Genomic DNA, 15668 nt, shown 5'->3' on the forward strand with positions numbered 1-15668 from the left:
TGTTTATTTCGCAAGTTTTGTCATCCATCAAAACTTTTCGGTCGCAATGGCTCGGCACCGGCTACCCAGCTTTTGAGCTCTGGAACTAGAAAAACTAGTCTTTTAGGGTAAACTAAGCCTTAACATTTGCTGAGCAACACTTCTTGTCCCTCAGGAACAAATTTTCTGGAAATTTCAGAGAACTACGTAGAATTTTTTCGATAATTCATAATTTACAGTGCTGGTTAAAGCCTGGTATTCCCTGATGATCTTTACCCGTAGTGTCATGTTCATGACTTTTACACTCGATTTGAACTTTGTGGACATTCTTGACAGTGTTTTTTGATACTTTTTCACCACTCAAGTATAGGTATTTTAGGTATACTCAACGGTTTTGTTATCTCTCGATTTCATAAAGGTGAATCCTTGCAAGATCAACAAATAGAATCTTTATTGACTTGCTTTGTGATCATAGACTTGAATAATGATGCTGAAGAGTTCAGGCTCCATAGAGTGCCTTCAACAAAACGGAATTTATAAAAAGGTGCCCGTAGATTTCCGCATTTATAACGGAGTTCTTTTTTCTGCTCCCACAGAACATGGCAGCGCCGACGGAGAAGCACGAGCACCTGTACAAAATCCTGGTCATTGGCGAGCTGGGTACCGGGAAGACTTCATTCATCAAGCGCTACGTCCATCAGTTCTTCACCCAGAGCTACCGGGCCACCATTGGCGTCGACTTTGCTCTGAAGGTGCTCAACTGGGACCAGAACACCATCATCCGGCTGCAGCTGTGGGATATTGCCGGTAAGAAACATCCCTGGAATTTTTTTTCTGTAAATGGTTAATGTAAATTTTTTATTGACAAATTTAGGTCAAGAGCGATTCGGCAACATGACCCGGGTCTACTACAAGGAAGCGGTCGGTGCATTCATCGTATTCGACGTGACACGAAGTGCGACCTTCGATGCCGTAATCAAGTGGAAGAACGATCTGGACGCCAAGGTTCAACTTCCGGACGGCAAGCAGATTCCCTGCATATTGTTGGCCAATAAGGTGAGCTATTCAGGTTTTTTTTTTAAATTTTAGAAATGGTTTTAATGATTCAAAATTTTCTTTTGAACAGTGTGATCAACCCAAGCAAGGTATGGTGACGACACCCGCAAAACTGGACGAATACGTGAAGGAGCATGGGTTCGCCGGCTGGTTCGAAACGTCCGCCAGGGACAATATCAACGTTGAAGAGGCTGCCAAATCTTTAGTCACTAAGGTCTGTGATTGTCTGTAATGCTTATCCGCTATTTTCTAAATTACCTTGTTTTTCCTTAATCAGATTCTGATGAATGACAAACAGATCAGCGCCGGCGAAATCGTCGAATCGGACCGGTTCACTTTGGGCCACTCGAGACCGGACGCCAATCAGAAGAAATCCTGTGCCTGCTGACGATCCATCCACTTTTACAAAAACACACAAATACACCGAGAGACACTCATGGAAAAGTCCAACGCCGGAACCAATACACAGCAGCATGTCCGGCATCATCTTGAAGATGGCAGCACATGTCATTGGAGCGCCACGTTATTGCGTCCCTTAGCATCTTGGTTTTGTCGTGTTTGTTTTGCGTTTTAAGCTCGATATTTTGTCTATTCTTTTATATTTTGTTTTAAATAAGTCTCACTGATTCATTTTACAATTTGATGCAATAATTTTACAACACATAAAAACCGTGTATCACACACACACAGACTCAAAAAAAAAGAAACACATCCATAGCTGTAATACAAAAGTTGATAGTGCAAACTAGCAGAAAAAACGGAACAAAGCGAACGCTTGCCAATAGTCCAACGCTTGGTTTTGGAAACATAGTGTGAAATTCTCTACTTAAATATAAAAATACAAACTTTTCTAGATGGCAAAAGAAGGAAGCTTTACGCTTTGAGATATTCCAAATTATACAAAAAAATATACATATTTATGTTATACACATGCCAAAAAGAAAAAAATCTATGTATGTATTGAAGCTGCTAGAACAAAAAAGAAAACGAACGACCAATGGAATAAAAACAAGAGTTGTTTGTGTCAAAATATATGTTCAAGTCCGTGTAGCTGTCCAGCGAAACGTAACCGCCATTAAGCAAACGAGTAAAAAAAAAAACAAAAAAAAACAGAAGCTATCCATTTTAAGAACCGTACCATTGTTAAGATGAAATGAAAAATGCCTACAAAATTTTAACGTATCATTGTTGAATAAACTATGTGACAGTTGATTGTCTATAAGCAGGTGCTTTTCTTGTTTCTATATCACAGCTGGCAAGAGAGCTTTTTCTGAATCATGAGTAATGAGATTTTTAAATTTACTCGTGACGGAAATATTTTTTTATTTGTGAAATTTCAAAAAACTATCGTTTTTAAAGTAGATATTCTACATTTTCACAAAAAAAATTATTTTCACAAATTTTTAAATAATAGACATTTATTTTTTATTTAAACATCAGTTAAACATGAAAATACATTCAAATAAGAAGTAAAAGCCATAAAATCATTAAAAAAAAAAACTTTGATCAAGGATTAAGGACCCGAAATATTGCTTATCTTACGTCAAAGTTGCACATCTAAGCGAAGTGTGTTTTGGCTTTTATGTCCCAGAAAAAAAGAAAACTTCGTGAAAAATTTGACCAAAACACTATTTCAGCAAAAATGTTATTGAAAATCAAGTTCAAGTTTCATCAAAACTGATCGAATGCCTCATACAAATCATCAAACCTTTCCTTCCATGGTAGCACAGGTGATCCACAACTTCGCATATCTCGCATTTGAATTGGGTGCTTTGGATCAACTCCATTTCCTCACCGAATGTGCAGATATTAATGAATAATCATTGCACAAAATTTGAAGAAAATCGATTAACTAGTTTTTGCTCTGCAGTTGGATTTTTTTATAATTTAAATCAAATCGTTATTTGATGTTCAATAATTTCACAAGTTTTCATAGTTCTCCTCAAATAAAAATACTGATGTGCAGAAGATTGTTTGTGTAAGCAAAACCAAATCATGGTTTGAAGAGAGTAGGCGTTGGTTCGATTGCAACGCACACGTTTTTTCGTCGTTCGGGAAAATTTGGTTTATTTTTCAATTTGAAGAGTGAAACTTATAGTAAACTTTGAGAAAGAAGACTGATACCGGATGGTCCACGTGTTTGTGCAACCACAACTAGAATTGGAGGGCGTTAACCTGTGTTTTTTTCTAAGCCCATTTGAGAGAGCGTATAACACGAATTTCCAGAGGATTCTTTTGCTGGAAAAATTATGAGTATTGACCTGTGTTGTGTGTACCAAAAATTATGAATCTCTAGCTCAAAATAGTTTCTGGTTTGAAACGTTGAAGTTTCGAATCGTGTTAAGAAGAAGTGATCGTGATCTCCCAGGAGAGCAGTCGATTATTTTTTTTGCTTCGCGTGTCCGTTGAATCGTCGAACGGACACGGGAAGGAACGAATTCGGTTGGAAAAGTGCTGGGAAAGTGACGGAGTCCACGATATTTCCAATTGGTGAAAAACAGCAGTTCAAACTACAGTGACGGTGGAGTGAATGAGAGGAGAAGGGAAATATTTGATAGTAAAAAAATGGATTTGGCTGTAAAATTTGGGAGCTAGAGGAATGCGCAGAAATGGAAAAAGGATATTGCCTAGATAAGTTTAAGACTATGGTAACTGAAGAAGTGTGAAAGGGAAAGAGCTCGTGTGCTGATTGCTATTGTCGAGTTGGCTACAAATCCTGCAGATGGTTTCGGCCGGACCGCTTCGATTGGATTTTCTAATAAAAGCTGTGATAAGTACATATAAGTATTAGGAAACGACTGAAAAGCTAAGTATATTTTTCCTATTTATTTTTATACAGTGGAGTTTTAAATTTAACGTTTATCATTAAGGGCGGGAGCATAGGAACGGGACATGTTTACCTTGCGCTTATATGAACAATGTCAAATATTTCATCTGATAGCTCACATAAAAATAATTATCTAAAATGTGCAATATCATATTAGAGCTAGGAAGTCACCCTGAACACGGGGCTCAAGACACTGCCTTAATCGGCCAAACTCTGGCACACGAATGGATGTGGGGACGCTGACGTATATGCAACGAGCCTGGAAGCAACTAGTGTGCGTGATGCATCACTTAATAGTTCCAGCCTATTTACACCGTGCCGAACGAACGGTAGAGCACTATGCATTCATATATGCCAGATGCTCTCTCAAATCATCTAGCGTCGGTATCCGCGTGCCGCTCAACACGCTACGCAATACAAATATACAATGCATGTCCGATCATATATACTGGCACCACACATCTCCCCTCTACACAGATGAAAGAAAAAAAATTGAAGGTTATGGGCAGAGTGCTTCCAGCTACGGGTGGATGCATATTGAGGAAAAGTAGGCAAGGGGTACCAAAAGTTTCACATTGGTGGGGGGTGGAGACGGGGCGCTTTTTGACAGCGAATTGTTCGTCTACCATGCCTACGATTACGATTGCCTGTCACAAGATGGACGATTCCGTGCATTGGTATAAGAACACACCTGAAGCTTTACACGCCTTGGTTATAGGTCTCCTGTAGTGTTTCTTTGTTTTGATTTTTAAATGCGATTTCACATTAAAGTTACTTAAAACCAAGGTGTGTACATATAGGAGATGTATCAATATGAGAAATTCCCGATTCAGCCATTTTGATTTGGCTACTAGTACGTGGAGTTTGTTCACCAACAAAGCCCTCAGCTCGAACAAATTTTCCGATGTTTTCAACGAATCTCACCGCGCTCTCCTCGCCTACTTACTGACAAAGTCAGAGAACCTTGTGATCTATAAACCTTGCTTAAAACTAAGTTATACCTTTCATCGCTTCCGTCCATTCGATAGTTGTCAAAAATATGTCCTAACGAAAATTGTTTCTTTCCATTTCAATTGCATTGAGATTTGTATTGCATCATTTTTATCTCTTTTTGTTCATTAGACCTATTAGCAGATTTGTGAAATTTCTAATAGTTCCAACGTATAATAAAAATTTTATTTACACAACTTCAACCTCATCTTGTCTTTTCCTTATTCCTTTTAATAAATCGTACCTCCAGGCAATCTTGAAAACCTGGAATTTAAGTTATTGAACACAACCATAACTTTACATTTTCATTCTATCCATCGTCAACTCCTTTGGGAATTAATTGAATGTTAAACATTCATGTTAATTGAAGTTTTCTTTTTTTGTGATTTTAGTATATGCGGAATTTATCAGACCCTCGTTTTGGCAATGCTTTTTTCTCTTGTTTTCCTACCGCGTGTACTTTTAGCATCATAAATAGTGTATGTGAGATTTTCGATAATCCACGAAACAGCCGCTACAGCCTCTTCGGAGAGGATTAGCAAAATTACTTTGTTTTCTGGTCCGTCCTTAAAAGTCAAAGAAGTGGAACCGTTTTGTGTATAATCTATTTTTTTTTTAATTATTTCATTTGTTTAAAACTCTTTAAACAAATTATTTTTTTTGTACACTTCACTTACTCTTAATGTATCTTGATATTACTTATATGATGAAAAACATATTTGGTCTTAATTATTCAAATTTTCACGCACCTTCGGTACCCGGACGTTTTCGTTAGTCGGACACATCCTTCAGTCCCAACATGTCCGATTAGTGAGCGACTGCTGTAATATTTATCGAACATGTTCGGATCGCGCAGAATTGGAAGACAAATAGATGGCATCTTATTGCTGTTGTAATAGATCGTCCCTTTTTCTCTCAAAAATGCGCTTAACTCATTAGCCTGATGACATATTGGAAAGAGTTGTCACATATTCGGAATTTTCATTGCGATTTAACATCTTCATTGTTTTTATTTTTTTTTTTTTTACCAAAAATCAGTACGTCCGCGTACGTACTCTTAACAATGAATATTTAACGATCTTTTTTGGATTTTCAGCAACTTAACACATTTGTGTTACCCCGATTATGGCTTGAATGCATCGAGTTTCCAGATTTATGTTATTCTCGTTCACTGCAAATGACAGTGGCATAACGGGTTTTTAAAAGCTTATAACTTCATTCCGATTAGTGTTAACATTTCTCAAACCGTTCTGTTCGCACTATTTAGCTGATCTCAGAAGGTCAAACGATATTACGAATTCTCATTAACAGATGAGCTCACATTAAATAAAGTGAGTTTTCTCCATTTTCTGTTCAAATTAAGTAAGAAGCCACCTTGCACGGAAACCACTGATAAGCTGATATAACTCTGATCCACATTTCCATCAACCAAAGGTTCGTGTCTTAACTGCTTAGTAAGTGAATAAAACACTGGTTGTGATGGGGCGCTAGCATTCAAAAATTACTCCACGTGTTCTAATGACACGTAGAAAAATAGATAGAAATATTATTATCTACCATGCATTTTTAGCCTCCTTCAATTTTTCTGCGTGCAAAAGTATAAGTTGCTATGGTGTTCAATTTTTGTTTTGTTTTCCTCCCAGTGAAAAAAGGTCCCGATGGTTGAAATGTACTAGATTCATTGAGCTTTGAATTTGAGGAACAAAATTTGAAACGTGCCTACATATGAAAAGCAATTCTTCATATTTAGAAAAAACTATTCCAATTAAAAGGATATTCAAATTTAAAAAAATAATTTCACAATATAATAGAATAAAAGTTTAACAGTTCTCAAGAATTAATTTAAGCAAATGAATAAAAGTTAAAGATATAAAGACTTTCAAAGAGAAAATGTTCTTTATCTTATTGAGGAAACATTCACAGTTCTTTAAAAAACACAGTTCTTCTTCTGGTGAACGATTTAGTCTTGGCACTGGAACTTTATTAGAGAATATACTTTTTAGATCATATGATTGCCGAAATTGCCAGAAGATCATAAACTCTTCTTCAATAAGAATGGAATTGATCCGATACATTGAAACAAAAATTTAAACTAACTGAGTTACATACCCCTTCCAAAAAAAATATTTTCAAATTGTCAAATGAAAATTGAATGATTTGCGAAAAATCGAAATTTAGCTATTGGTATCATTACATGATCGGGAAACGAAGCTTAGGGAATGATGAGCTAGTTGGCGCCAGGAGCTCTGGGCGATGAAATTTTTTCTCCTACGCAGGGGGAATTATATCAGCTTATCAGTGCGGAAACTATGAACGCCACTTTGTAATTTAAGTTATTCGGAGAAGAGGCTGCTTTTTGATTCGTTGTTTTGTAACAATATTCGCGTAACGTGCGGAAGGTTAACGCTTTCTTAAGGCACTTGAGATAAGTAAAGCTTACTTTTCCGTTTTAACAATTTTATCATCCTGTGCTGGCGCAATAAAGCACCTGTTTTGGTAAAAGAAATGAAAAGATTTTCTACTGATTTTCTACATTCCTACAGATATGGGGATCATTATTTGATGTGTAGATACTTGTAGTGAATAAGACAATTAAGCAGCAATAAATAACTAAATTAAGTGTAGCTTTACTGATCAGTGATTGTTGGTGAAGATAGACGCGCGTAGGTAAACGGTTCCAAACGCGTGAAATTTCGTCACATTAAGTGGAACAGATTTCGGATACGATAATACTGACTTCAACTTTTTTTTTTTTTTTTACATTTTTACTTATACCTAATGAATTTCCTTTCATATTTTTTTCGTTTATCTCCTTAGAGATGCCACGAGAAAACGCATCATTCGTTGACATAAGGGAATATAAAATGTGGAAATTGTTGAATACGAATCGTCTCTTATCCGTCATTGGACTGCTTCTTTCTCCAAGAGAACTGACGTTCTCGCCTAACATTCAACCATTCTCACTACTACGGACCAATTTCCGTCCTAACAAACTGCTGACCTGTAAACAGGGACACGAGAAGAGAAATTCCAATCTCTATCTTTGATTCACCGTGCTCAGTCTAGACGCCACCGTGTGATTCAAATTAATTCACCATAATTAATAAAACGCGTCCTTATGTACGCACGCAGGTTAAGCGCCTAAATGTATGCAGGCGCGTTTCTGTTGTTATACGGTTCTCTCGATGTCGCTAGCGTGAGTTTGCGCCAGTGAATCCCGCTCAGACTCAGCATCGTTTTGTTCCCATTCCAACTATCACACGATGCTTTCTTCTCTATAGATAGATTTTTTTTGGCGTCGCTCTCTCTCTCTTTTCGGGGTTCGCACGTTTGCGGGAGAAGGGGAATTATTCGTTGTGAACGAATACTTAAACAAAAGCAAATAGTCAGGGGCTACGTTGCCATGCCATACCAGATCGAAATCTGCACATGTGGTAACCATGGCCAGGAGAACCGCAACGCAAATACAACTGAATGATAAATACAACACGTCCGTTTCTAGTTCTTACTTGCTGCCATACATTCGAGTTCATTTTATATTTTCCACTACATATGTAGTGTAATCTCAACTCATTCCATTTTTTTCCAAGCTGGTATTAGTCAAATGACTAAATTGAATGTTTTGGTTCGCGGACAATCCACTTATAAAGTATGAACATATTTTTCTTTAAACCGTATCTGATTCATTTTTAGAAGGATAGTTTAGAATCATTTCCATATTAGAATGACACAAGCTTTTTCTTCATTCTGATTTCTCTTCTCTTTAATTAATAGATGTTGTATTCCAACGTTTGGCCTTTTTTTTAGGGAGTTTTATGAAGATTGTTGACACATTACGTTGATGTTTCCATTTATGTTTTTTTCCTAATAAAGCGAAAGACCTTGTTGATTCATTGAAAGATTTTGATGACTTTTTTTTGCGCCCGAAGAAGCGGTCTCATATCTTTCTTTATAATTTAATAAATATATTTACCATCGGTAATATACAAACTTTCCATTTTTATACATGATTCCAGTTCTCGTCTCACAAAATTATTATCAAATCATCTTTCTTTTTAAATTAGTTACACTTTATCATTTAATCATTTTTTTTGCTCACAGCGGACTTATTTTGTTACAAGAGGACTTTAATGCACTTGTTTTTCTTCTCCTTTGAATTGAATATTCTTAAATTGTTGATTGACGTGTTATTTATATTGACGCACAACAACAAGTGGACTCCAAGAATTTTTGTTTTTTTTTTTTTTTTTTAATTTTAATGTCAGTGGAATATCAGTTCCAGACTACCTTTGTACTAAAGTAAGAATTATAGAACGCTCTTCTATTACAAAGCGAAATCTCAACGTTCTTATGATTTCTTCTACTTCAGCTACCCCAATAAGTTTTGTTTGATGACAAGTGAATTCCAATAATCCTTGCTCAACTGTTAGCGGTCTCTTTACAAGCTCTTTCTGTGTTTTCAATTTCAAACTCCCAGCATGCTTTTCGCGAGTTTACTTTCAACACGCTTGTCTTTTTTTTTTATTTTCCCGGCGGGCTCCATGTGCTTAGACTCCAAATTTCACTACAGCAGCAGATTCTCAGTACGCTTTTGTTGTTTGCTAGTGGCTACCCAGCACATTTGTTTTTGGGTCAAGAATACTCTAGCCGCGCTAAGCTTCTGTATTTTTTTCCAAATTTAGCCGACTCACAGTACGCTTTTTCTTGTTTACGCAAGTGGTCTTGAAACGGTTGAATTTTCATTTCGCAAGCAGACTCTCAACGCGCTTGGAAAAACTTCAGCGGACTCCTGGTAGTTACTTCAGCACGCTTTGGTAGTTTGCAAGTGGACTCCCAACACACTTGTTTTTTTTTGCAAGCGGACTCTCAACGCGCTTGACTGATTTTTTCGCAAATTTTCATTTCAAATTTCAATTAAGCGGACTCCCAGCACGCTTTTTGCAAGTGGACTCCCAACACACTTGTCTTTCCATTTCGCAAGCGGACTCTCAACGCGCTTGGACTTCAACTACAGCGGACTCTCAACACGCTTTGGTAGTTTGCAAGTGGACTCCCAGCACACTTGTTTTGATTACAGGACAGCGGACTCCCAGCACGCTTCGGAACTTGTAGATAATTTCATTTGTGCCGTTCATGGGTCAAGGGTGCTATACTTACGAAAATAACATCACCAAATTGTTGGTATTCTAACACTCCGGATAAAAATAAATAACACATCAAACACTCCAAATAGCCAAACGTGAAAAGGGTGACTTCCTAGTTTCCTTTTTCTTCATTTAAAATTTCAAACATGGAGAAAAAAACGTCCTGATTAGGTCGCCAAATGTGCAATATCATATTAGAGCTAGGAAGTCACCCTGAACACGGGGCTCAAGACACTGCCTTAATCGGCCAAACTCTGGCACACGAATGGATGTGGGGACGCTGACGTATATGCAACGAGCCTGGAAGCAACTAGTGTGCGTGATGCATCACTTAATAGTTCCAGCCTATTTACACCGTGCCGAACGAACGGTAGAGCACTATGCATTCATATATGCCAGATGCTCTCTCAAATCATCTAGCGTCGGTATCCGCGTGCCGCTCAACACGCTACGCAATACAAATATACAATGCATGTCCGATCATATATACTGGCACCACACACTGTTATACCACGAATTCTTTTGAAGAAGGTTTTGATGGAGGGAAGGGGGCTCATATTAATTAAATGTTTCGTTCTTTTAATTGTAATTTCCAAGAGCGAGTAAAGGCGCTATATCCAAGGTCAAAGACCAGAAATGATAGTGCATCGCAATCCGAAACTCTCAATATTTTTTTAAAGTTGAAGCAAATACAGTACTAAAATTATCAATTTTTTCATAATGGTTATTTGAAAAAAAAAAAGTAAATTGATAAGATGCATAAAAACATCATTTCCATCCAGAGAAGGACGAAATCACAAAGACGACCACCAAGGAGCACAGGAAATTTAGCATATGTGCTCCCAACGTTACAATTCACTTATAGCCATGGAAATGTATGGTACTGTTGTCCACGGTTCTTCCTCCCTGTGTTCCAGTTGTTTTTTTTTTAAAGACATACACCGTCTTAGCCGACTTAGGCTTTACAGACTGAATAAATGACGTGGACAACTTAAGATTAACTAACACCCAGTACCGAGATGGGAATCGAACCCATGCCATCAGGGACCAGCGACTACCGTCTTACCACGCTAACCACTCGACCACCGAGACGTATAGTTGTCTCTGCGTCCAATACAGCACAGTAGGCCCGGCCAAGTTAAGATGAGTAGTAAATGTACTCTTACTACTCACCGGGATGCTGACAAGATCTGGCTGTGTATGTATCATAAGCGTAAGCAAAATCAAATGATGGTTTGCTTTAGAGATGTACAGAATATCTCACGACGGTCCTCCTGCGAGATAGTGGGGTTAGCTGCGGGCCTTGCGAGCCTGTGACTACAAAAAACATAAGCAACGAACAACGAACAACAAATTTCGGATGGAAATCGGCAAAGACCCTTGGAACATGGAACTGCCGATCTCTAAATTTTGTGGGCAGTACCCACGTGCTCTCCAACGGATTGAAGAGCCGCAAATTCGACATCGTAGCGCTGCAGGAGGTATGCTGGAAGGGCTCCACGGTACGAACGTACCCAGATGGTCGTGCCATCTACCAGAGCTGCGGCAACACACACGAGCTTGGAACAGCTTTTATAGTGATGGGAAAGATGCAAAAGCGCGTGATCGGGTGGTGGCCGATCAACTCTCGAATGTGCCGGTTGAGAATCAAGGGCCGGTTCTTCAACATCAGCATCATCAACGTGCACAGCCCTCACCTCGGAAGTACCGGTGACGACAAAGACGAATTTTACGCGCAGCTGGAGCGTGAATACGACCGTTGCCCAAAACATGATATCAAGATCGTCATCAGGGACTTTAATGCTCAGGTCGGCCAGGAGGAGGAATTCAAACCGACAATTGGAAGGTTCAGTGCACACCAGCTGACTAACGAAAACGGCCTCAGACTGATAGATTTCGCCGCCTCCAAACGAATGGCCGTACGTAGTACCTTTTTTCTGCACCGCCTCCCACACAAGTACACCTGGAGATCACCGTACCAAACTCAATCACAGATCGACCACGTTTTGATCGACAGCCGGCACTTCTCGGACATCATCGACGTCAGATCCTGCCGGGGCGCCAACATCGAGTCGGACCATTATCTGGTGATGGTGAAGATGCGCCCAAAACTCTCCGTAGTGAACAACACGCGAAACCGGCGCCCGCCTCGGTTAAATATCGCGCGACTGAAGCAACTTGAGGTCGCGGCAGACTACGCGCAATCGGTCGAAGCAGCGCTGCCGGCAGAGGGCGAGCTTGACGAAGCCCCTCTCGAGGACTGTTGGGATACCATCAAAACAGCCATCAACAGTGCTGCGGAGAACGTCATCGGATATGTGGAGCGATCTCGACGGAACGACTGGTTCGACGAGGAGTGTAGGAGGGTGATGGACGAAGAGAATGCCGCGCGGGCGGCAGTAGTGCAGAGAGGCACCCGTCGAAATGTGGAAAATCACCGACAGCGGAAGAGGCAGCGAGTCCGACTTTTCCAGGAGAAAAAGCGCCGCCTGGAGGAGGAGGAGCTCGAGGAGCTGGAGCAGCTGCATCGTTCCCAAGAAACACGAAAGTTCTATCAGAAACTCAACGCATCCCGCAAAGGCTTCGTGCCGCAAGCCGAAATGTGCCGGGATAAGGACGGGGGTATCCTGACGGACAATCGTGAGGTGATGAAAAGGTGGAAGCAGCACTTCGATGAACACCTGAACGGCGCACATGCAGGAGATCAAGACGGTGGGGGAAGGTACATCGCCGGCGTAGCCAACGACGAAGACGAGCCACTCCCAACGATGAGTGAAGTTAAGGAAGCCATTCGCCAGCTGAATAGAAACAAGTCGGCTGGGAAGGATGGCATCGCAGCTGAACTCATCAAAATGGGCCCGGACAGGTTGGCCGATTGCCTACACCGGTTGATAATCCGGATCTGGGACATAGAACAGCTACCGGAGGAGTGGAAGGAGGGGGTAATATGCCCCATCTACAAGAAGGGCGACAAATTGGACTGTGAGAACTACCGAGCGATCACTGTCCTCAATGCCGCCTACAAAGTGTTGTCCCGAATTCTACTCCGCCGCCTAACGCCACAAGCAAACAGATTCGTGGGAAGTCATCAGGCCGGCTTCATGGAGGGACGGTCTACGACGGACCAGATATTCACATTACGGCAAATCCTCCAAAACTGCCGGGAACACCAAGTCCCTACGCACCATCTATTCATCGACTTTAAAGCCGTATACGACACGATCGACCGTAACGAGCTATGGAAAATCATGGACGAGAACGGCTTTTCCGGGAAGCTGATCAGACTGATCAAGGCGACGATGGATGGAACGCAGTGCTGTGTGCGGATCTCGGGTGAGTTGTCGAGTTCATTCGAATTGCGCAGGGGGCTTCGACAAGGTGATGGTCTATCCTGAATGATGTTCAACGTGGCGCTAGAAGGTGTTATTCGACGAGCGGTGGGCGAAATGCGGGGCACGATTTTTAACAGATCCAGTCAACTTATCTGCTTTGCCGATGACATTGATATAGTCGGCAGATCATCTGCGGCGGTGGAGGAGATCTACCGCAAACTGAAACGCGAAGCAGGAAGGATTGGGTTGATGATTAATACGTCCAAGACGAAGTACATGCTGGCCTGCGGATCCGAGACCGACCGAACCCGCTTGTCCAGTAATAACAAGGTCACGACGGCGACGAGCTGGAGATAGTCGAATACTTTGTCTATCTCGGCTCACTGGTGACCGCAGACAATGACACCAGCCGTGAGGTCCGGAGGCGAATTATCAGCGGAAGTCGTGCCTACTATGGACTCCACAAGCAACTGCGGTCGAGAAGACTTAGCCCTCGCACGATGTGTAACCTATATATGACGCTCATTAGACCGGTTGTTCTCTACGGGCACGAGACATGGATATTGCTCAAGGAGGACCTGCGTACACTCGGAGTATTCGAGCGACGAGTGTAAAGAACCATCTTTGGTGGCATACAGGAGAACGGAGTGTGGAGGCATCCTTCGCCTCCACGAGCTCGCGCGACTCTACGGCGAACCCAGTATCCAGAAGGTGGTGAAGGCTGGCCGGATACGCTGGGCGGGACATGTTGCGAGAATGCCGGACGACTGTCCTGCAAAACAGGTGTTCGCTACGAATCCGGTAGGAACAAGACGAGCGGGGGCGCAACGAGCGAGGTGGTTAGACCAAGTGGAGCGTGATCTGGCGCGAACGTGGGGTGCCCGAGGAATTGGAGAACGGTTGCCATGGACCGAGTGAATTTTAGGAATTATGTTCGTCAAGTTATGTCGTGAGACGGATGTAAATAAAAAAAAATAAAATAATGTTTTTGTTTATAATTGATAAAAAAAAACCAAATTTATGAATGCTCAACGAACATTAGTTTTACGAAATCAACTATCAACCCATGAGAGTTTTCTTCTAACTCTTGGGTTTTTAAATCTGTTTCTGATTACCATTAAGTACATGGATTCTCTTGTGTATCGTCAACTCTTGCTAACATGCTTTGATTCTATATACATTTTAATGCGTCGGCAAATATCGAGTCAAGAAAATAAAAATCCATATCAAGCTTGAATGAATACATTGCATGATGTTAAAGTGAATGATTTGAACATATCAACATCAACTGAATATTTATAATTTCTTCGGCAAAGAAATGCTTATAAAATAACAAAGTAAAGGAAAATAAAATATATTTAAATTATTAAGCTTTTTATGACATTGCTCAGATTTAGCTAACCCTTTCCAAAATCCTGAAGTATGATGATAAATTCTACTGATAGTTATTTAGCCGAAAATTTCAATCTTTAAAAACTTTACTCCTGACAAATGGTAGAATTTTCAAAATTCATGACATCAAGCGAACGTGTCTTCAGAATTTAATGCATCTGAAAAATTCAAAAATCCCATTTTATGTCACATTTTTCTTTCAGTATTGTGCGTCCAATTGAATTGTATATATTCATCAATGCTTGCCAATGCTTAGATTACTGGATACCTACATCTGTAATAATGTGATTTATGAAGACTAGATAAAAAATTCGTGGCAAATATTAAAGAAACAGTAGGCATTTAAACTGGAAAAATCAATTCAAGGATAGTTTTGAAGTATTGAACAAAAAAAATCAATCAAAATAAATCAACGGTGAACTTCGCTAAAAATTTGTGTGCTTTAGGTAAATATTGGCTGCAGGCATCACGCTTGAATTTTAAGTGTGATCAAAGGCTCAAAAATTTGTTTTAATACATGAAATTTAATTATTTAAAAAGACTGCATCGGGATGTAAATGTCAATTTTTAATAATTGATAAATTTTTTCTCTACATATCCAGGCCGGGCAAATCCCTGAATTGGATTTATAAATTTTAAACTTAAAACCAGGTTATATCCGAGCAAATCCAAGTTTGATTCCGGGTATTTGTCATTCTGGGGAAAAATACTTCTGGGAAAAGTTTTCGGATAAATGGGATACCATCATTTGTGAATGGTAGTGTTCGACGCCGCTTTTCAAATTGCTATCTCATTCAAAGTTATCGATCGCTTATGTAAATTACTAATTGTTCTGAAAACGTTATCGCTTAAAGCATAATGCGTTTATCGCTAACCGCTAACTGTTGACCAACAAAAACGTAAAACGAATAATTATTTAATTTGTTTTAATTTATTTCTCGGATTTCT

The 15668-nt window shown here is 40.0% G+C and overlaps 1 protein-coding gene across 4 annotated transcripts in view; it reads left to right on the forward strand.

Annotated features, from left to right (window-relative positions):
* The window catches only part of LOC129754075 (ras-related protein Rab-32), a 48963-nt gene extending 46706 nt beyond the window's left edge, over positions 1-2257 (forward strand). For all 4 annotated transcript variants that reach the window (XM_055749939.1, XM_055749938.1, XM_055749937.1 and 1 more), the window contains exons 2-5: positions 576-786; positions 854-1035; positions 1106-1249; positions 1313-2257. In XM_055749939.1, the coding sequence (XP_055605914.1) occupies positions 579-786; positions 854-1035; positions 1106-1249; positions 1313-1423 (645 nt within the window). In that variant the 5' untranslated portion in view covers positions 576-578 and the 3' untranslated portion in view covers positions 1424-2257. The remainder of the gene's footprint in view (positions 1-575; positions 787-853; positions 1036-1105; positions 1250-1312) is intronic.
* Positions 2258-15668: the final 13411 nt, after the last annotated feature.

Source organism: Uranotaenia lowii, chromosome 3 (assembly GCF_029784155.1).
Source record: "Uranotaenia lowii strain MFRU-FL chromosome 3, ASM2978415v1, whole genome shotgun sequence".
Taxonomy (NCBI): Eukaryota; Metazoa; Arthropoda; class Insecta; order Diptera; family Culicidae; genus Uranotaenia; species Uranotaenia lowii.